The sequence below is a fragment of the Heliangelus exortis genome, chromosome 20 (assembly GCF_036169615.1).
Source record: "Heliangelus exortis chromosome 20, bHelExo1.hap1, whole genome shotgun sequence".
NCBI classification, from domain to species: Eukaryota; Metazoa; Chordata; class Aves; order Apodiformes; family Trochilidae; genus Heliangelus; species Heliangelus exortis.
In genome coordinates, this window is record NC_092441.1 from 8781438 (window position 1) to 8802964 (window position 21527).

General features: G+C 38.9%; 1 protein-coding gene across 26 annotated transcripts in view; it reads right to left on the minus strand.

Annotated features, from left to right (window-relative positions):
- Window positions 1-299: 299 nt before the first annotated feature.
- TNRC6C (trinucleotide repeat containing adaptor 6C) overlaps window positions 300-21527 on the minus strand; it is a 100710-nt gene continuing 79482 nt past the window's right edge. For 10 of the 26 annotated variants that reach the window (XM_071764272.1, XM_071764285.1, XM_071764281.1 and 7 more), the window contains 13 exons: window positions 19110-19283; window positions 17704-17850; window positions 17145-17267; window positions 16347-16430; window positions 15795-16026; window positions 13946-14113; window positions 12660-12851; window positions 12384-12527; window positions 9703-9819; window positions 7270-7461; window positions 5866-5936; window positions 5021-5160; window positions 300-3602 (listed from right to left, as the gene is read on the minus strand). In XM_071764272.1, the coding sequence (XP_071620373.1) occupies window positions 3242-3602; window positions 5021-5160; window positions 5866-5936; window positions 7270-7461; window positions 9703-9819; window positions 12384-12527; window positions 12660-12851; window positions 13946-14113; window positions 15795-16026; window positions 16347-16430; window positions 17145-17267; window positions 17704-17850; window positions 19110-19283 (2145 nt within the window). In that variant the 3' untranslated portion in view covers window positions 300-3241. The remainder of the gene's footprint in view (window positions 3603-5020; window positions 5161-5865; window positions 5937-7269; window positions 7462-9702; window positions 9820-12383; window positions 12528-12659; window positions 12852-13945; window positions 14114-15794; window positions 16027-16346; window positions 16431-17144; window positions 17268-17703; window positions 17851-19109; window positions 19284-21527) is intronic. The other 16 variants (XM_071764289.1, XM_071764288.1, XM_071764280.1 and 13 more) reach the window with 5 other exon arrangements.

Below are 21527 nucleotides of genomic sequence, written 5' to 3' on the forward strand. Positions count from 1 at the left end.
AAAAGGAGACTTCTTAAAAAAAAAAAAAAAAAAAAAAAAAAGCCAAGCAAACAGAAAAGATTGAGAAAAGATTGCTGCTTCTGCAGCACTTTGGGATGGGATATGCAAAGCTGTGATGGCACAAGCTCAGGAGAATGCCAGCACCAACAAGCACAGACCCAAAGTCTGACCACTCAAGGAGTGATTTGCCTCATTAGCAGTGAAAGAGTTCAACTTCTTCCACAAAACACCTTAGCAGATTTTAACAATATATATATTTTTTTTTATATAGTATCCCCTGCATAAAAGAAAAATACACGTTATGTGAACAGCCAAGAAAAAACTGCAATTTATTAAGTTTCAAAGAATCTTCGTACTCTTGAAAGCAACTTTCGGTGCATGTTCTTTTAACAATCACATTCTATGAGGAGAATAAACATTGAAAGCCACAATTTGTTTTTTGTTTTTTTTGTTTTTTTGTTTTTTTTTTTAAATCTCAGAGTTACAGACATCTTTAATCCAAAAGGAGAAAAAAAAAAAAAAAAAAAAAAAAAAAAAAAGCCCCAAAACAAAACCCCACCCACCCCGACCCCTTAAACAGAGATTTTCATTCATTCCCAATTTTAAAATATCAGGAGTTCTTCTACAACTCAATGCTAAACTTCAGCATGGAAAATTGTATGTAAACACGCACATACACACATACATATTTTATATAAGTGTGTGTGTGTTATATATATATAAAATATATATGTAAGAGGCGTGTAATGGCAATGAGATGCAATTACTCTGAGGAAAGGTTATTCAGCTAAATACACTACTAAAACTTGAGGAAAAAAAAAAAAACAAGTCTTGAACCCAGTTTGTGCATAGTTCATGATCCTCTATAAAACCAGCTTTTGTTAATTTGCAATCTTGCAGGACCCTTTAAATCTGATAAAACCATTAAAAAGCTAATCTTAAAAAAAAAAAAAAAAAAAAAAAAGTAATGCACAAATTTCCTGATCCAAGCAGGCAGGGAGCACAATGTTCATATAATTTTTAAAACATACTTGAAGTGTATGTTATTCCATTGTCTTTCTTCCTTTCAAAACAATCAAAAACATTGATCTTTTTTTTAAACATAAAGCGATTTTTTTTTTTAATATATAAAGCACTCTTCAAACATCTATTTCTTTTGAGTCCATTATTTGGTAAATATGTAACTGCTACACATTAGATTAGGTATTTTCTTCTTTTCTTACTGTCTTTTTTTTTATTTTTTTATTTTGTTTTTTAATAATATCTTCAGTGCTAGGAGTTGGGTTTTAAAAATACATGAAATGGTGTGGAGTTGCTCCTCGGGAAACCCGGCTTTCCTGAGACATCTTCCACCATGTGCAAGATAGTGATCACAAAGTTTTCGCCACTTTGACGAAGAGGAGGAAAACAACAACAAAAATAGTACACAGCAATGGCCAAAGAAAAGAATAATACAACAACACTGTTCAATCCCAGAGCTCTGAAGTAGCATATCTTCATTCTGAAAATAGTTTTTCTTTACGATGGAAGTCTTTTTTTTTTTTTTTTTTTGTCTTTTTTTTTTTTTTTTTTCCTCTGTTTTTTTTTTTTTTTTTTTTAAATTCCGTTTTTTTATTTTAAAGTTTGAAGGAGAAAAAAAAGGTCTGTAAACAGGTGGGAGCCAAAACTCCTGGCTCCTCCAAAAGCAGTCAAAACCTATGTCCAAGTGCTTGTTTCTGTTCCTGCTTGCAAGGGAACTATCCACTCTTTACAATTATCTATGGCCACAGTTCAACAAAGAGTATTCTGGTTTAAACTTTTTTATCTTCCAAATGGAAAAATGGTGCAATACTCCGGTAATAATTTTCTTGCATTAGTCCACAATAAAAAGCTGCTAAAGGTAGATATACATATTATTCTCCAGAGATACACACTGTAATTTTTAAAATGCAATAAGAGTCCTTGAGTAAACATTTACACGTGAATTGTCGCCGGCCCCTTTTATCATTTTTCTTTTTTTTTTTCTTTTTTTTTTCTTTGTAACATTATAGGATTAGCTACAAGAAGGGCTGCGGACACTCAGTGCAAAGTTAGAAGCTAATAACAATTAAACATTTGACCAATGAGCAAATAAAAAGCATATACTGAATAAAAAGGAAAAAACTTCACGCTTTTAGTTAAACCACACGTGGGCACACACACACACACACACACACACACACACACACACACACACACAAGCTCACTGACATACAGACAGCTGTTCCAACAAAAACATATAGTCTGAACTTGAAAAAACCAAAAAAAATAATTCTTAGAGCCTGTATTTTGTGTACTGATGCCAACCTGGAAGTGTAATAATTAGACTTAGAAAGTGTTCACATTTTGTTATTGGCCTGCTGGATTCAAGTATTTGCATGTTGATATGTTCTTCTTGTTTTTCTTTTTTTTTTTTTTTTTCTTCTTTTTTTTTTTTTTTTTTTCCTTTTTTTTTCTTTTTTTTTCCCAACTTTTTTGTATTTTTGGGATTAAAAAAAATGACATGAAAAAGTAATGAAACGAGGGTAATGTGCATAGGCAGATCCATGGGAGTAGTGGACACAGAGATTACCCCGACCCTGCCCTCCCTTCCCCCCCCTCAGCTCAACCTCTACAGTCAAGAGTCACCATTTCGAGTCGTTGCTTTCTGTACCAATGGTAAAATATCACACTTCACCCTTTCTGATTATTGGGTCCGCCTCTGGTAATGTGCATAATAGTCACAGGCTCATTTTAAATAGGCTTTCATTTCCCCCTCCCCCCTCCCCTCCCTTCCCAGTTGATAAAATAACCCTTTCCAGCCCAAATTCTGAAAAGTGCCCTTCATGATAGACCTATTCTAAGCAGCTTTTTTTATACTTGGTTTTGAAAAAATCACCATACAAACATAAAAAGACAACATAAAAACAAAAAGCCATGAAAAAAAAAAAAAACAAACACCAATAAAACCTGTCATTAGCATGTGACACTGACCCAAAGGAGCCCATACTGTTTCATCAACAGTTCACAAGGACTTCTGCAGTTTCATATTCAATATCGGACAGAGGTACTAAAAAAAAAAAAAAAAAAAGGGCTGCCAGTCTGATCTGTTAAAGCTGGATTCTTCATCAAGCCCGGGACTGGAAAGGGTTACAAATTTTTTAAATTTTTTTTTTTTTCTTTTTTTTTTTTTTCCTTTAGTGCTGATGATTGTTATTTTTCCATTTTGTTTCTCTCTCGTTTCCTAGATGGACTCCCCGCTGAGAAGATCACCTGGAAGAAGAGTATTCAAAGGGGTGGGGCTCCCAATGACTCTGCCATCGTCGGTGCTGGGGGGTCCCCAAAGGCTGCTGGAGTACTGGGGTACCCCCCCCCAGAGCAGGTCGCTGCTCCCCTTGCCCCCCAGGCAGGGGGGGTTCCAGTGCCCGGCGTCGCTGCGCACCAAAGCGTGGGAGCTGCTGGAGGAGCCCAGGCGGTTCTGGGTGGTTCCAGTGTTGGACTGCCAGCTGGAGGTGGGTGGCAGTGCCTGGCCTTGTGCTAAGAAACGGTTGACTTCTTCCTCACCAGCAAACTCGGCCAGGATGGTAGTGTTTCCCAGGACACACCTGGGGGACAGAAGCAAAAGGTGAAGTGACACCAAACAAGGAGCGCCCCGCATGGGTGTAAATTCATTTTCCTCCAAGCAGAATTTGAAGCGTGGATTTATGCCACAGCTGCTCACTTTGAGCAGCCTCTTGAGCAAAGACTTCTCTGCCTTATTCTCTATTTACCTTTCTAACTCCTTTCTAACTTCTCTGCCTTATTCTCTATTTTCCTTTCCAACTTCTCTGCCTTATTCTCTATTTTCCTTTCCAACTTCTCTGCCTTATTCTCTATTTACCTTTCTAACTCCTTTCTAACTTCTCTGCCTTATTCTCTATTTTCCTTTCTAACTTCTCTGCCTTATTCTCTATTTTCCTTTCCAACTTCTCTGCCTTATTCTCTATTTACCTTTCTAACTCCTTTCTAACTTCTCTGCCTTATTCTCTATTTTCCTTTCCAACTTCTCTGCCTTATTCTCTATTTTCCTTTCCAACTTCTCTGCCTTATTCTCCATTTACCTTTCTAACACGTGGAGAACACCTCATTTAATTAAGACACATCATGGGAGCCTCTTCCCTATTTAGGCCTGAAGATACAAGCACAGCAGCATTACCAGTAACAAATGACAACAAGAATGGCTAATTTGTGACAATATGTTTCCAATATTTATTCTTTATGATTATTCTTTTATGATGCCCACATCCAAACAGATGTATCTAAGATGGGTCAATTATTCATCTAATTTTTTTTCAGAATGCACCTTTACATCTGGAGAAACAATTGCTCCCAAATTAAGTATGGGGAAGGTAACCAGGCCAGCAGTACAATGAGCTCCAAAGGGTGGTTCTGCTCAATATTTTCATTATACTCATACTACAACCTGTTGCTTTCCAACTCTAAACACCTAAGTGTTCTTTTTAAACATCAGTCTCTATATTCTTAATCCTCCCTGCTGTCACTGACTTTATCACTCTGATTCTCCACCTCTTTTGTGACAATTAGTCCCACAGATTTTAAAACACACCTATAAGAGCATTTTGTTGTCATAAATTTCTTTCCATAACTCCATTAAAAAAGATGACCACCAAAGCCACACACAGCATTTACCATTGTTTTGTCTCTCCTGTTGCTCTTTGAGTTAAAACCTTGTCTCATGCTCTCTTAGAGCTTCCTTTGCCATATTTACCACACTTCACAAATTCTTTATAGCCTTACAGGTGACAAATCCTTACTAAGCACATTATTAGCAGTGGATCCCTACTATCAAGTTTTGTAATGATCTCTTATTCAGTAGCATACGAGTACCCAGCCCTCTCAGGTCACTTCCAAAATCAGATTGGAAAGAGTGATCCATTCCAAGTCCTAGCAAATATGTGCCCAAGAAAAGAGTTTCTGAGCTGAAACTGACTTTGTAAGAAGGGAAATGAGGACAGAAACGTACATATGCAGAGACTTTTGGGCCTTGGCTGCTTCTTCCTTGGAACTGTATCGGACCACAGCATTCCCTTGTGTCAGGTTCAAGTGGAATGTTATCAGAGGGCCATGTTGCAAACACAGTGTCCTCAGTGTGGAGCCATCAATCTGGTAAAATGAAAGAGGGAAAAGGTTATCTGTATTTTTGTGCTTTTACTTGAAATGCTTGTTAACTGAAGTGTAGGTGAAAGAAAAAAAGTTTTGTTTCCATAAGAAGAATGTAACTATTGACTTATGACTGGCTTCTTTGAGTGAGATATCCTGTCTTTTAAGGCTTTCCAACAGGCCAGTGCACAAAGTTTCCCAGTTTAGGTGATACAAATTATATCTATCATTAGAAGTCCACAAAAGTCTAAAACTAAGTAGGAAGTAAATCTAGAAGTAAGAAGGAAAAACACATTGTTCATACATATAACTCCATTTTCCCCAAGATAAATTTGGATGTCTACACTCATGGCTTTGTATTATGTTCTTCCTTATGAATGACACAACATGGAGGATGAGCAGATCTGGAACAAAAAACCCTGTAGGAAAAGTGTATTTTACATCTCTGCATCTGCTTTAAAACATCATTTGCCTCCAAACTTACACACAGATAAATGGTGCCCAACCAATGCCAATGACTAATTACAGCCCTGAATATTCATATTTGATTTGAAAACTTCAATTCCCTGAAAACAGACACTTGTAATCTAGACAGAATAATTACATTCCCTTCAAACAAATGCAAGGACCAAGGCTCAAAAATGTTCTTCTCCTCTCTCAGATTTGCTGAGTCTCTTTACCCAACCACCTGTGTACAACCCTATTTACCTGGGGGGTGAGGTTTCGAAGAACCAGCCAGCTGCTTGTTCTCCCTGAGCTGTCAGTACTCCATGCAGAACCTACAACACAACATTCCACAACAAAACGTGTTACCCTGGTGTGGAGAGCACACTCCAAGAAGAAAATCTGGCTGGAATCACAGCACAGTAAGCAAGCATTGACTGCTACTGAAAACAAAACCCACAGCAGTTTCTTCCCATCTTGATTTACTGTCTTTTTCAGATTTAAAGGTTGTGGAATGAAAACCTGCTTTTGGTACAGTTAAAGATGTGTGGCATTTTTTTCACTTTCTCACAATAACTATTTGAAAAGTAGTGGCTGCAAGTGTGACCCTGCAACAAACTATCTTTAGGTTACATTAGAATTAATCTGGAAGACACATTTTTAAAAGCAATTCAGATGTCCAAGCTCAGGCTGCTGCTTGCTATTAAAAGTTTTTATAGCACTGCAGCCTTCTGCTATCTTGCCAGGGATATTTGTGTGTATGACTTATTCAAAACAGATACTTCTGCACTGACAATGTTGTGCTTAAAGATACAAGTACATAACCAACAAAACCTGCTTTTCCAGCTGCAGCCTGAAGAGCTGAACAAGCCTGATTTTATAAGTGGTATTTGAGAAACTGCTGTAGTTCTGTAGTCACATGTGATTCTATGTGCAACCAGAGACAAGCCTGGCACCATCAAGATCTGCCCACCAGGTGGGGTTTTGGTGAAGAGAGATACAAAAGAAATGGTAAAAAGAGGGAGGAACATTTAACTTCCAAGTTAGTGAAAGCACATTAATAAAATAGTATTATCAGCTTCCCAGAAGCTGACAGTGCTTTGCCAACATGATATACACAGTTATATAGCCAGACCTGTTGTTTCTCATATTTGTGTTTAAGGAAAAAAACAGCACCTAAAAAAAGAGCCTGAACAAAAAAATTGACACATTCCCAGAGGGTCCTGCAATGACATCAGGTCCTAAATGCTTCACAGCCATGCTCCAAAAATGTGTTTCATATTAAATTCCCTGGGCTGATTAGCTCATCTTGAAGTCTTGCAGTTAGAGATCATGCCACAAAACAACAAGCATAGCTGAAAGGTATTTTTAGAGATTAAGAAAATGAAAAAAAAAAAAAAAAAGATCTGAGTTGGGGTGAAATTATTTGGCAATTCCTAAACAAAATTACTAATGTCACCACCTGAAAGATGACTACTTCATTTTTACAATTTACCCAAACTGAAACAGTCAAGAGCTTTAGCCCCAAAACACTCTATTTGTATTGAACCTCCAGTCTCTGGAGCCTGACACAGCCATTGGGTGCCTTGCTGTTGTCACACAGAATAAAAGCAAACAATTCTAAACCAAAGGGACTGTGGTGGTATAAAATGCACAAGTCAAGAGTACCAGAGGAGTAAGAGCTGGTCCAACCCAGGGGACTGGCACCCCACGTAGATGATGGCTTGGTGTTTAAGCCTGGAGGTGGTCTTGTAGGAGCAGTAGTGTTTCTGGGTACCTTCCATAGTTCATGGGATAGAGAGGCTTGTGTGTGAGAGATTGGGCCAGAGGACCACGTAGACTTGATGTCTGACAATTTACCTGCAATAGAAAAAAAACCAATAAATCTGTGTAATTTTAGTTAGCAACAACTCTTAAACTCTTAAACAACTCTTAAATGTAGGGTGGGTGGATATAAGTCCTGTGTTCTTTGGATATACTTACACTAGTATTGACATTTTCCAAGTACTTTGTATTTAATGAATCTCACAACACCTGCTAGAGTTTCCTTTTTAAAAGCTCCTATTATCTTGCTTTCTCACACAAGACAATACATGAAAAAAGACCAGAAAATGGACTTAAGGACTTGAAATCTAATTTAACTGAAATTCTAATGAAACACTTGGACATTGGATCTCTAAAAGTTTTAAAAGAATTCAACTACTTTTTCTTACACAACTCATTTAATCTGATATAAAATAACCAGTATAACCATATGGTCTTGTGATATTAAAATTCCAAAGATCAAAGACAAGCAAAAACTACATTTTTGATCATTCACAGTAACAAATACTTTTTCCACATCTTTGAGAAAAATGTTTTCAGAAGACATGACCATATCACACTCTGTAACTTTCTACTGTTCAATTTCCCAAATGAGTTTTTAAGTTATCTTACTACTTATTCTGCTAAATGATAGTTTTATAAAATATTTAAAAATTAACAAATACAGTTTAGAAGTCAGTGTGGCAGACAAAATTAGTTCCAATTACTGTTGCCAAAATAGAAACCTCTTTTATTCACCTTTAGACATCCCTTTCTTCCTTGAATCAATATATATGAAAATGTATGTTATAAAAGCACAATTTCCTTGTCCTAGCACAGTGCTTAGCAGCATGGGATTGCCTGGAATGCACTGAAATGGCCACATCACTGCATCTTCTGCCATTGCAGATGATATTGTGATTATTCTGCCTTAATGCTGATTGCAGGCAGTAAGGAATACACTTGTCTGACAAGGTCCAAGATGCAAAAATACCTCAATTTAAAAAAGAAAAAAACAAGCAGATTTGAACTGGTAGAATATGCTTATAGTGAACCAGTGCTTTCCATAATTTTTTTTTACTAATCCTAAAGCCAAATTTACCAGTCACTAAATCACAAACATTGTGATCACACAGACACTCCCCAAATTGCCTCTATTTATCTGTATCATTTCACTCAATTATTTTATACTGAATCAAAACAATTTAAATGAAAAGGCAACTGCTTTCCCACCTTCTTGCATACTGCTGCAACAATTTGACAGTAACGATGAAGCCATTAATAAGGGTAAAATGGTAAGAGGAAAGGGAAAAATTCTGAATTCTGGAACTCAGAGCAGCTCAGCCTGTGGTGTAGCACACAATCCAGGCACATTCCCCCAGATCAGATGTTGCTATATCACTACTTCTCATGAGGTTAACTAAAAGATTAGATGACATTGCAAAAAAACTAGAAGCAAATAAAGCAGAAACCCATGGCAGATAGAAGAGAAGCAAGCCACTCCTTTTTTCCTTTCATTGGAGTAAACCATTTCAAACCAACTGTTTTCATTTTGCATTCTGCAGTACAACCTGCTGGTTTCACCTTTATTTATTTTAAAAAGCAGTTTTCATTGATTAAATATGAAAATATTAATACAATCCATCCAACAGCCTCAATATATTTTTTATAATGGGACAAAGTGGAATGTTTAGGTAGAGAGTTTGCTGCCAGATTTTCCATGATTTACTGAGAGAGATGCTCCCAAATTTATAGCTTATTGAAAGAATGGGGTAATTATTAGACCATTAGACCAGGGGTAATTATTTAAACCATTTACAAGCTCACCCATACAAGGGAGCATCAAGCTTTGGAGTGACTGTTACAAGAAATATAGGATCTCCCAAACCCAGCCCCTCCAGAGTCATGCAGAGCACCTCCTTGTGGTACCACTAAACTTCTTCCTGAGTTGAAGATGGTTCAATTTAACAGTGAGTTTATTTACAAAAAAAGCCTGTAAAATTTGTTGTTGGAAGGGTTTGTAGGGTTGTTTCTATCTGATGTTCTAGACAAAGTTGCAGTGGAAATAACCATTGATGCCAATACAGAGTGGCAGGATGTGGCACCAAGTGGAATAAACACATTTTTCCTTAGGCATCCCATCCAAAGAGCTGCCAGGAGAGCTGCCTCCCTGGCCCAGCGCTAGAAACCACACTTCAGTCTAGAGCAGCACCTACTGCAATCACTGGGAAAGCACTTTCTAGGGCCTTTTCTCAGAATGCAGAGGGGATGTGAAAGTAGAAAGGCCAGTTTTCCTACCTGCAATGCTAGGTGCAGATGCAATGCTGCTGAAAGAGCTACTGTAGCCGGAGGCACTAAGCGGCCAGGCACTCGATGAAGGCAGCGTGGCATTCTGAGATGATGTTGGGGATGACCCTGCAGAACCAGCAGAGAAGCAACTAAGAAAGATGAGCAGAATGATGTCTGGTGTGACACAGGCAAATCTGTTATGTGCAAATACAAACCATTTTTTTCCTGCATCGGCCTGGTCCCTGAAGTCTAGGAATGAAATTGCTAGGAACAGAGAGTGGGATACAGGGAAGCAGAAGTCTTTAGCAGAAAAGAGAAAGGAGCTGGCACAGTAGCAAGTGTGCTAGTGCCTGAGCAGAAGAAAAACTCTGGATTTCCATTAAGATCCGTGACTTTCTCAAAAAATCAGTGTTAAACTGCTTCATCTCAAAGACAGGCATCATCTGTAAAGTGCTCTGCCAGCTGACCTAAGCAATGGCAACTGTAGATGAGCAAAGATGTGTATGATAAACTAACCCCTTACCATGGGTGATTTGTCCTAAATTACTCAACATAAGCACTTCTCCTACATCCTAATGCCCACAAACATCTTTAGATTTTTGCAGACTTCCAGTAGACCAAGGATACATTTTAGCAATCTCTTCTCAAACTGATAACATTCAATGAAATAGCCTGAAACCATCTTGGTAAATCATTTACAATCTGAGGAGCTATCTAAGCATACATACAATTTCCTACTGGCAGCAAATGAAAGAAACTGAATATAAAATAAAATACCTTCATTATAAAGACCAGAAGAGCTGAAAGTATTCTCTCTGGCCACCAACAAAATTAAGTGTATGGTAGGTGACTTTATCACTCCTGACATCCCTATATGGACTGTCATACTGAAACATCCACAAAAAATGCCAGGTGAGATCTTAGGCAAAGAGCACTGTACTGAGGTATGAAGGGGAAAGGACAGTCTCATCCCTCACAGCCCAGTAAAAAAAACCTCAGGCTGTATTAAACAGCAACCAACCAAACTTTATGTTCCTCAGATTCCCTGCACTCCAAAGGACATCAACACAGACATCAGTCTCAGGAAAAATAACTGTATCAAAGCTTCCTTTGGCAATAATCTATTCCTCAGGCAGGCCCAAAAAGCTGAAATGGTTCTGCTAAGACTGAGCTGATAGTAGCTGACACTGCAAAGCTTCATCAACAAACAGGTTATAACAAAAATCAGCCCAAAAGTTTGGGTTTTGCCTGCTCCTAAAGGGTACAGTGCAAGGGCAGTGTCAGCCACAGCCCAGCCCTTGGAGGTCAGATCCTTAATGCAGTTTGTGTGCCTGGAGCTGCAGCAGTCAAAAACTTTGTATCATGGCACCATGTTGTGAAAGAAACAGATTCAGCAATTGCATTTCTCTATTAACATTTCATTATTAACGAGCTAAAAAGCTAAAGAGGAAAGGAAGCATTTTACCAAAGTTTCTGGCTCTTTAGGGCCTGTTTACTTATGCTAAGATCATCTATACTGACCCTCCTTAAGTAAAATCATTATTTCTTCATTCCAAAGACTTACACATCAGCAGAGCTAATGTATAGTTTCCTTCTAGAAAGAAGGAAGAGCTGTAGTAGGTATCATTTAACCTAGAGGTACAGCTCTGTAGGGCTAAGCTTGTGGTCTAAAGGAAGCATCTCTTGGGTGCACCATATCTGACCTGTGAATGAATTAAGCCTTATACTTTTCTTTTTATAACCCCAAACCATCCAGGTTGCCTGTCCCTTGAAGTACATTTGGGTCACTGAAAGTTATTACTCATGCACACAAATACTTGATGGTTCAGCTTAAATAAAGATTGCTTTTTGGTAAGAGACAACTGAAATCATTCAGGGCAAGGAAAACCCAGCCTCCTTTCCCTCACACTGAACAGCTCTTCAGTGGAGTTCACAAGCCCAGAGCTGGAAACCTGGTTCAAGGACAATTATGATTCATGAACTACTGAACAAAATCCTCATTTTTAAATCCTGACAGGTCCTCCTGAACAACCTGATTATACCATTCCCGTGCATATCAGAGTGCTCTGATCAAGTGCAGATAACTTGATTATTTCAGCATGCTGATCACAAAGTTTACTGTTTTGGAGAATAACCTTTTAATTTTGGATTTAGTGCTGCTGAGACAAAAGGAGTGGAAATGGCACAAGGAAATATTAGTTTGGTAGTCAATTCCCTATTTATTTATTTATTTTGGGAATAAACCAGCTCAAATTTATTTTGCTGATAGGTCTTCTAACAAAGCTACAATTAATTAAGTGTGACAGAAGGCTGCTGCCTCAGCAACCACAGTGGAACTTTGGTATTGTGTCTTCTGAGTATTTCACAGAATGTATCTAAGGGGTTGCTCATTATGGAGAGAGAAATCTTGCTCACCAGAAAGCATTAAGCATTACCAAAACTTCTAGTGACCACAGAAGTTTATATTACATCTCACAGGTTTAAATATTTGCATTCCCATGGAAATCCAGGGACTTTTTAAACCCACATTTAAATCAACTGTTTCTGGATTTGCAGTGAAAGTTCAGAAAAGGAGCACTATTAGACTAGGATTACATGCAAAAATATAATACATCCATAAGTTGTGAAGTCAACTGTTCTGGAAAGAAAAAGAAAGTCTACACAGATGTGAAAATAATTTGTGTGGTTACCTCCACTCTTGAGAAGATAGCGATTAACATCCTGTATCGTGGTGTTTATGGTTGGCCCAGTTGGAACACTTCCAGGAGTAACATCAGGGTCATTTTCAGGATCAATGTTCTGCAGACCTTTCCATGGCACTCCTGGATGAAACTCTGTTTCAAAAATAACAAAAAAGAAGGAGAGATAAAGGTCTCATTCCCTCAAGCTCCTATTGTTCGAATAAACAAACTCAAGAATACGTTTCAAGGACAGGAGTTCAACAGAAATGCTTTGTATTTTCTTACCTGGTGGCCAGTTTATGCTGGAGCCATTGGAAATTTTATCACTATCAGTTTTGGCACGTGACCAGCTGTGAGGAACAGCTACAGGTGGACTGGCAGGAGATTCACTGTTCTGAATCAGATCATACCGGCCGTAAGAGTCATCGAGGGAGGACTTGCCCGGAGGACCAATACTTAAACCTCCAGGTATAGCACCTGTAATGAATGAAATGGAAAAGCTTTGCTTAGGAGTGGGACTAATTTGGGGTATGGAATTCAATCAGTCTTTAGATTTTGTTTCCCCTCCCCCCCCCCTTTTTTTTTTATTACAAAGACAAAAAAGAAAATATAAATGGTGTAAACAAGGCTTAAAAGCCTCTGAAGCCTCACTGGGAACTACAGCATCACTGGTACAACCACACAGGCTAAAACACTGATTACATGACTACTAAAATGAGACTAAATAATTCAAATCATCACACTGGTGGTGAAGAGGAATTTGCTGAGAGAGCATTCTAAGGAATATCCTTGTAGGCAAGGCCTCTTCTCATCCTTCTCTAGATATTCATGGCTGTTGGGATGGATGGTTTGAAATGGCTGCTCTCATGTTCCTACAAACTATCACACACCTATTGGCATGAACAGTAAAACTACTCACAGAATGAAGTAAAGAATATAGTAAAAGAAATAACTAACGCTAGGCATAAAATCCAGGATACAACAAAGTTAACAAATCACCACGTTTTAACAGGAAAAACTTGGTAGAGGAAATAAAGGAATAAGTGACTCAGGATACTGGAAGCGTTTGGGATAAAGGTGTTCAAACAGATTAGCAATCACTTCTGGAAAAATATGAAGTTTATGCTCCTAACTCCCAGGATGGGTACCTATGGACTCTGTCATGCCTTTGTACAGGACTGGCTGTGAAAGGGTGATGACACTTGAACTGTGAGAGAAAACCAATGTAAAGTTTTTCTGGATTGAAAGCATGGAGATCTAGAGTAAGGGGAAGCTTGTGGGACTTGTTTTGCCAACACTAAAGGCTTGCTTTACTCAGCTCCCAGGTTCTGAGCAACAAAATTCAGCAAATAAAAAAAACCAAACTTGCAAGTTGCAAGAATTTCAATGCACTGTGGAATGTGACTGCAGGAAACATCTTAAAAATATCAGAGTCTCAAAGGGCACTCTGTACCAACCATTTATGAGCACTTCCTGAAAATAGTAATGAGAGAAAAAAACCTTACAATCACACTATGACTTAAGCCACTCTTCTAAGAGCCAGACTGAGACAGGGATGAAATGCACCATACCGTGCTTGCTGGAGTTCTGGTCAAGAGAAGAAGCAGCACTAGAGAGATTATCCATTGAGTTGGGGTGTGTCCACTGAGGAAGGCGAGACTGGGACTGAGAAGTGTCCTTCACTGACAAACCACCAGTAATGTCCATGTTATTTACATTCATGTTCGGGTTCAGTCCAGCTGAGGGGAAATAGGTCATTAGATATCCACAACATACTCTCAGGATTGAAAGGCATGTTTTAAAATCCACCTTAATAAATTATTAAACATTGATTTTCATGTATGTGTAGTAATTTACCAGGCTCGTTTTCAACTTGCTCTGAAGAACTTGTGCTTTTATGGGAACACCCATAAAACTCCCATGAATTCAGATAATGTTAAAACTTTGTTGAAAGGAAAAAGGTAAAAAGATGTAGGGATAATATTTCAAAGCTGTCAGTGTTTCTTCTCTTGTCTTGGAAAAGGCATTCTGGAAGAATGCACTAGAATGCTACACTTAAACCAGTGAAGAATTTGCAATATTCCATTGTTAGGCCAAAATTTTCCCAGTATCTCACCAGCACAGCCCCATGATGCCTGCCTGCCATTTTATTTTGCTGAGCACATTTTAAAAAACCCAAACAAAGCAACTATTTAGAAGGTCATACAAACAGCTGCTATTCATCAGAGCTGATATTGTATTATTTGGGCATATATTTTGTATACACAGTACAACAACCACTCACACTATATTTAAGGAGTAATTTCAACAAGCTTCTGTAAAACAAATCTGGTTCCTTTTTGACATATTACCCTGAATGTTATCACAGAAAGCTGAGATATTGTAAGAGCCTCTCAGATTTAGGCCTTTTATTCATAAAATTGTTCTACCTTCTGATGCTCCCTGCTACAACAGCTCACCCCAGCAGTCAAAATTACCTTCTTAACTGCTGCATGGTACATAAAGCTTGGCAATTCTATTGTACACAGTATAAAGAGAGTCACAAAGAGATTAAATTAATTCCTTTATGTCATAAATGAAGTCTGTAGCATACGTTAAACAATCACAGAAAACAGGTCTGGAAGGTTGTCCTGGTCACCCTGTTTCAAGGCTGATTATTTTGACATCAGTTACATTTGACAGAGCCACATCTAACCCACCACAGGATGTCCAGTGAAGATTTCAGCAATTGCCCAATTTCTCCCAGTGATCTACTTTGCTTAAAGCAAGTCAGTAAATCCATAATGTTTAACTAGATCTCTGCAACACAAGTTTATTACCTCTTGCATTAGCCACATACAAGAAATCATCAAAGGTAGCTTTCACATGCTTGAAGATTCCTGCCTCTTGAGTTTTCTCTTTATATAAAAGTGAGCAGAGGATTTAATTTTTTCTTAGCAGTCATGCTTTTGAAAAATCTAATCATCTGAACAACACTCTTTCTGCACCCTTTCAAACTGATTTTTGTTGAAATACACTGACCAGAACTGATGCTTCAGAGATAATTAGCATGGAAAGCTGACTCTGCGTGACTTCCAGGTGATAATTCTGTTTTTTCAAGATGCTATTTGTGTATTTTACCACAGGGTGCTGTTAATAGGTATTTAGTCCACAAATAGCTACACACGTAGACAGCTAATCAAGCAAATCTTCTGCTACTTGTAGACAGAGCAGAGGTGAGCAAACACATCCCACCTGAACAGCTACCAGACAGGCACCTAATAAAATGGGTTTGTTCAGCACTTTCAACTCTATACAACAAATTTCTAACGAATATTTCTTGCATTGTATTGTAAAGCAAAATATTTAGATGCTGAAATAATGAAATATCCTTCCTCTCTGCCTTTTCCAGACCAAACTGCTTTAGTGAAGGCCACGTACCAAGAGGGTAAGGAGCAAAGGTGTTCGGTGAAGACTGTTGCTCTTTGGTCTGCAGGTCAGGTAGGCCGGGAGCCTGGGGATGGGGTGAAAAGCTATCCATGGCTGATTTGCCTGCAGAGGGGTGCAAAGAGAGATGTGGAGGGGGAGGCTGCTGCTTCATAAGCAGGGCCTGGGCCAGCTGGCGCTGGTGCTGCTGGATCTGCTGCTGCATGTTATTGATTGTACGTGCAACCTGGGGAGAGAAAGAATCAATAAATACTCAATTGAACAAAAGGACACGAGGTGTCTTGTGACTTTCTCTGCAGTGAAATAACACAATAGATTTCTTTACAAATAAAACCTGACAGCATTACAGGTTGAAGAGCTTGCCTCCAATAACTGAATGATGTGAAATAGCTTTATTACTCTAGCACTTGTTCTTTTCCAATAGTCAAGCCATGCCCTGTCTTATTGTTTCTAAGGATGCTTTAACTGCTTTGGTATCGTGTAGCACAAACTATTGAAGCTATTGAAACCAAACTAATGGAGAGACTGAACTGGCATAAAACCTACTTGCTGCTCCTGTTGTCTCATGGGTCCGGAAACATTACGCTGAGCCTGTAACATCTGCTGCTGGATTTGTAAACGTTGGTACGCCTGCAGAACAGAAAGGAGAGGTCTCAAGTCCTCACACAGCCAATTAGGCAGATCAAGTTTGCCTGAACTGCTCTGGTACATAACAAAAACACAGGAGTGTTCTGAAAACACTCAGTGAAGCAAAAGTAACGTTCTTGTTACAAATGGAGCAAGTTGTTAAAAAAAAAAAACAAAACAGAAAACATTCTTGTTACAACTGGAATTATTTGATACAGATGTAAAAACTGTTAAAATAGCAGATATCTAATTACAACTGAAATTAATAGATACATGTAACAACTGTTAGAAATAGCGTTCTTGTTAAAAATTAAACAAATAAATACAAATGTACCACATTTGTTACAAATGGGGAGAAATTACACATCAGTACCACATAGTTATAATGTACCATTCTTGTTACAAATGTGATAAATTTGTTGTAAGTGTAATAAATTTCTTACAAATTTTAAAATGTATCCAAGTCCACCGCTCCACTGAGCATCTGTACAGGATAACTACTCCACAAATGCCTATTTTACAAAACCTGAGGCAAACCCCATGATTCTGTTTCTTTTGAATTTCTCTTCTTTAAAAAGAAATTCTACCAAAGAAATCCACGTGATTGTTTGAAAGAACTGCCACGTCCATTTCAAATGTAGGTTTAGCCATTCTCCTAATTTATCTTCATGCTTCCAATTCTGACCTAGAGCTTATTTGCCTCATCTTTTCACTTACCAGCTGCAGCTGATAGAGCTGGTTCAACATCGTCATATGCTGAGGATTATTAATTGGCGAGGTTAACTGTGCAGGGCTGAGACCAATGTTTTTTGCTGCAAACTGCAAAAGCTGTGCTTGAACCTAAGAAAAGAGCAGTGCATTAAACACTGTACATTTACTTTTAAGACTGGCAACCGTGTAAGCCATTAGTAAAGTTCAAAAGACATCCCTGGAAAACATTACCAGTAACAGAAGTAGTACCAGGAACTTTTAAAAAATTAAGACGAGGCTCTAATGCAAATAATAAACATACTTAGGTGTCCATTTATGGCAAAAGAGCTAAGAATAAACTCCTCGGATCTTTAGAAACACTGCTTTTTGCAAAAAGGAACACAAGAGTGTGCTCACACAGGTAAGAACCTCTTGCCCATGTTCCATGCTCACTGGCTAGCGACCAAATCAACACAGACACAGCCTGCAAAGCCTCAGCTGCACGAGAGGATGCATCCGGAGAGGAGAGTGCGTACGGAAGAGTTCCAGGGAAAGGGAAAACTCCTGAGTGGAAATGTCATCTAACCTGAGGGGATAGAAACTGAGGCACTTGAGCACGAAGACTAGGCTGGGATGAATTAAGAGGTTGCACTGGCGGTTGCTGCGGCTGCTGCATGGTCCTGGCTTGTGCTGCTCCGCTATTGCCAAACATACCCAGATTGCCACTCGGTATCTACAGCAGGACAAGAAAGACACTGTCTTTTAAAGACATCACTTAATATATAACCTGGAAGTTACTTATCTGTGCAGCCTTTATCCTCCCAAGATTGTGACAGGCACAGATAAAGAAACCAGTACATACAGACTGGACTTGATGATCAGAGGCTTAGAGTCGGGCATGGCAAAGATCACCCTGTATCCACCACCCCAAACGTTGGGAATTTTTTACAGATGCCTCAACAAAGGTAACTGAAGCTGAAGATCACTTTTATAAGGATGCATAACCCTAGAGGGTCACAAGATAAACAATGGAAAGTACTCGCCAAAAATGTTTGTATTTGTGTAGCAAGGGACAGGAGAATGGAGTCACTAAACTCACTGAATCCAAATCCTTACATTATCTGTACATTAGGCAGTTTTATACTTAACATTCTGCAAAGGTGCTGATATGGAAATGCTATTAGTGCAGTCTCTGCTTCTGTTTAATGGCCTCTAAGTTCAGAACAAGTACTGCCTTTAGAAAACTACCTATAAAAGAATACACATAATAAAAAGCCATCAAAGAATGATACATAGAGTTCTTCAGTGTTGTTTCTTATCTTTGCTAGAATGGCAATTAATGTGGTCAAAATAAGCTTTTCATAATCACCAGTAGTTTCTGGCCTCTCAGTCTTGTAGTGTTTGTCAGTTTTCCCCTCCATCTCCTTTCCTTTTCTTCCCCTTTCAGCAGGTTTTACCCAGCAGTAAAGCATCCCCCTTCACCACAATGCTCTGTGTGACCAGAGGTGCAAGAAGCACACTTGCTTTCTTACTGCCTGTCAAAGCCATGAGCCCTCCTGGCACTTATGGCAGCAATAAAAAAAGACCCCATCACTTCTCACCAACCTCATCACTGACTAATTATGTGAGCCAGGAAAGATGAATTAGAGCAATGTCTCTGCCTTAAGAGTCTGTGACAATTAGCAATGCCTCAAAAAAGAGAAACCTCACATCAATCAAGGCGGAGTTATACCGGGGTTCAGTGGTATAAATCCCTGATACTACAGCTTCTTCTCCACAGATGTGTGTAATTAGCAGGGTAATTACAACTAAGCAGTTGTTTTATGTCCTCTAACATGAACTGTTTACACAGCAGGTACTTTCTCCACTGATATTTCATGTGAACAAAGATGCTGCACGTGCTTTCAGTGTAAAACATCATTTCCCCCAGGGAAGTGACGATGAGTCCAAGTGATCTGAAATTCAACTTGGGACCTCCCCCAACAGCCTTACCTGTCTAGAAGAATTCAAGTTTTGCATGCCCAGCCCTGAGGCAATCCCGCCCAGGGTCTGATTAGGGAGTGCACTGTTTGAAAGGGGGAGCTTCAGGCTTGGTGAAGGCAAAAATGGTGAAGTAGTGGGCTCTTCCACTAGGCCGCCATCCTGATTGGAGAAAGAAAGGGTGAGCTGCGTGCGGTGCCCAGGAGCAGACAGTGCACAAAACAGTGTCCCATGGAAATATAAAAGGGCATGGATGAATAAAAATATAAAAATAATAATAAAAAAATAATAATAAAAAAAAAGAATAACAAGGAATGAAAAGTATGGAGTGAAGGGAGAAGAAAGAAAGAAACAGTATTAAGGTACTGTTTTTCTTTACTTTGGTAACACTTAACCCACAGTAAAATCACCCTCAGCCACCTCTCCAGAAGGAAAGGAAGGATTGCAGCACCCAAGTTGCAGAGCTCTGGTGCAGCCACCTCTTCCTCCCCCCCTTAGATTTTGCCCTCTCTCCACCACAAGATTTAAACGTGGAGAGGGCAGAAACCCAGCATATTTAAGGGAATTTTTCTCTTTGTTTGGTAAACTCTCAGCAGTGGAGCACCAACATACCTAGCCCAGAACTTGGGAAAAGGCCAGATCAGCTTATTTGCCATCAGTCTGCATTTGGTTCTATATCATAGCACTGCTCTTAAAAGAGCATTTTTGCAACTAATCTGCTTTCCTGAGACACATGAGCCTCGTTTAATACTCCCATAGCATCAAGTTATTATTATCCACTATGAAACATTACACTCTAAAGCGCCCAGTGAACACAAAAATGCTTAAAAACAGTAATTATAATGTTGTCTCCATAGCCTTCCTGGGAAAGTGATTAAGATACTGCCTGAATATCCCCCAGGAGGAGGCAGATTTTAGCAAGGCATAAGGACCCCTCTCTGACAGCCAGGCTGTAAGGAGCCAGGGCTGAACAGGGATACAATGCACAGAAGGCAGCCCCTGCAGGGGCAAAACAGCAAGTCACAAAATAAAATAAATCACAGAATCCCTAATCAAACAGGTAGGTATCTAGCTAGTATTACAGTGGGGTACTGAGTTCTATCTCAAACTGTGCTTTGATGTCTGCAAAGCCTGCGGCAAGCATGATCAAATAACACTGTGTACAAAGTAGAGCTCCAAAAAAAAAAACAAAAAAAACCCCAAAAAAACCAAACAGGCAGAGTGAGAAATCTTTAATTTGCAATGTGCTGGACTGGTGTTTTTCAGGCAATGTATTCATTGCAATGTGAGCTTTTTAAATAGCTGAGGAGGCTAGGTTATTTCAAGTAATAAATCCAATGCCCCAGAAGACTGTGAGACACTGATAAATCTCCTTTGTTTAAAAAAGCAGCCCAGTCTGCTAACCAAACCCAAACAAATGACCTAATGCAGCGAGCACGCTTGGTAAATTTTATGTTCTAAGTTAATCCTGAAAAATGCATTTTCAACAGCTCTCCTTTGATGCAAAGGAAAAGTTTCTTTACTATCAGGCAAAGTGACACTTGACATGCTATCTGACTATCCGTAGGGGGACACTGACATTTTCTAATGATATCCCCAAGACCTTTCAGCTCAAGATATTTTACATTCTACTGGACATCAGTCACACTCCACAAACAACTGCAGCTTGCATGACAGTAACAGGTTCAAGGATTTCTACTTAGATCACAGACATATGTTTACAATTCCACCCTTCCCCCTTTAAAGTGAAAATAATTTCAAGCTTCATGCTTGCTCTCTCCTTCAGATGCCATTGTTTCCTATGAGAAGAAGCCTACTGACCATGAAAGAGCAATGCAGTGCCTCCCTGCCCTCAAAATTTATTTCAGTCTTGTCTCATTGACATTATTTTTTCCCCATTTTGGAAACAGGCAGTGCCAGGGAGAGTGGAGGACAAGCCACACTGGAGACTCAGGCATTTAATTCCCAGCACAGGCAGGCTCTTGCTGCAAGGAAACCTCCACAAGAGTGTTCCTTGGCTGAACTGCAGCCTTCTGTAGCAAGTTTGTAACATGTTAGTCACGTTTATTTTTTTAAGCTTAAATTTGTAAGGTGCCAACTGTGCTGCACAAATCTGTGCTCTAAGTCAAGCTGAAATCAATTAATTTCACATAGAGCACTTCAATTGGCCAACAAAAAGTACTCCATCATTCTCAACCTAGACTAGGGGATATCTTTACTGGGTTTCTGACCAACTATTTTTCTTCCTGAAGAATAATCTTTTTTACATAACTTTTCTTCTTCGGTGATTTTCTTAGAAATGTGTTGCATTTCTTTCAGGATAATCAATTAAACAAATACCCTACATCTGAATTGTCAAAGTCAGCACTGTTTTCAGCTTAAAGAACTGGACACAACTGTAAACTCCTACTGGCAGTAATATTTCCTTCT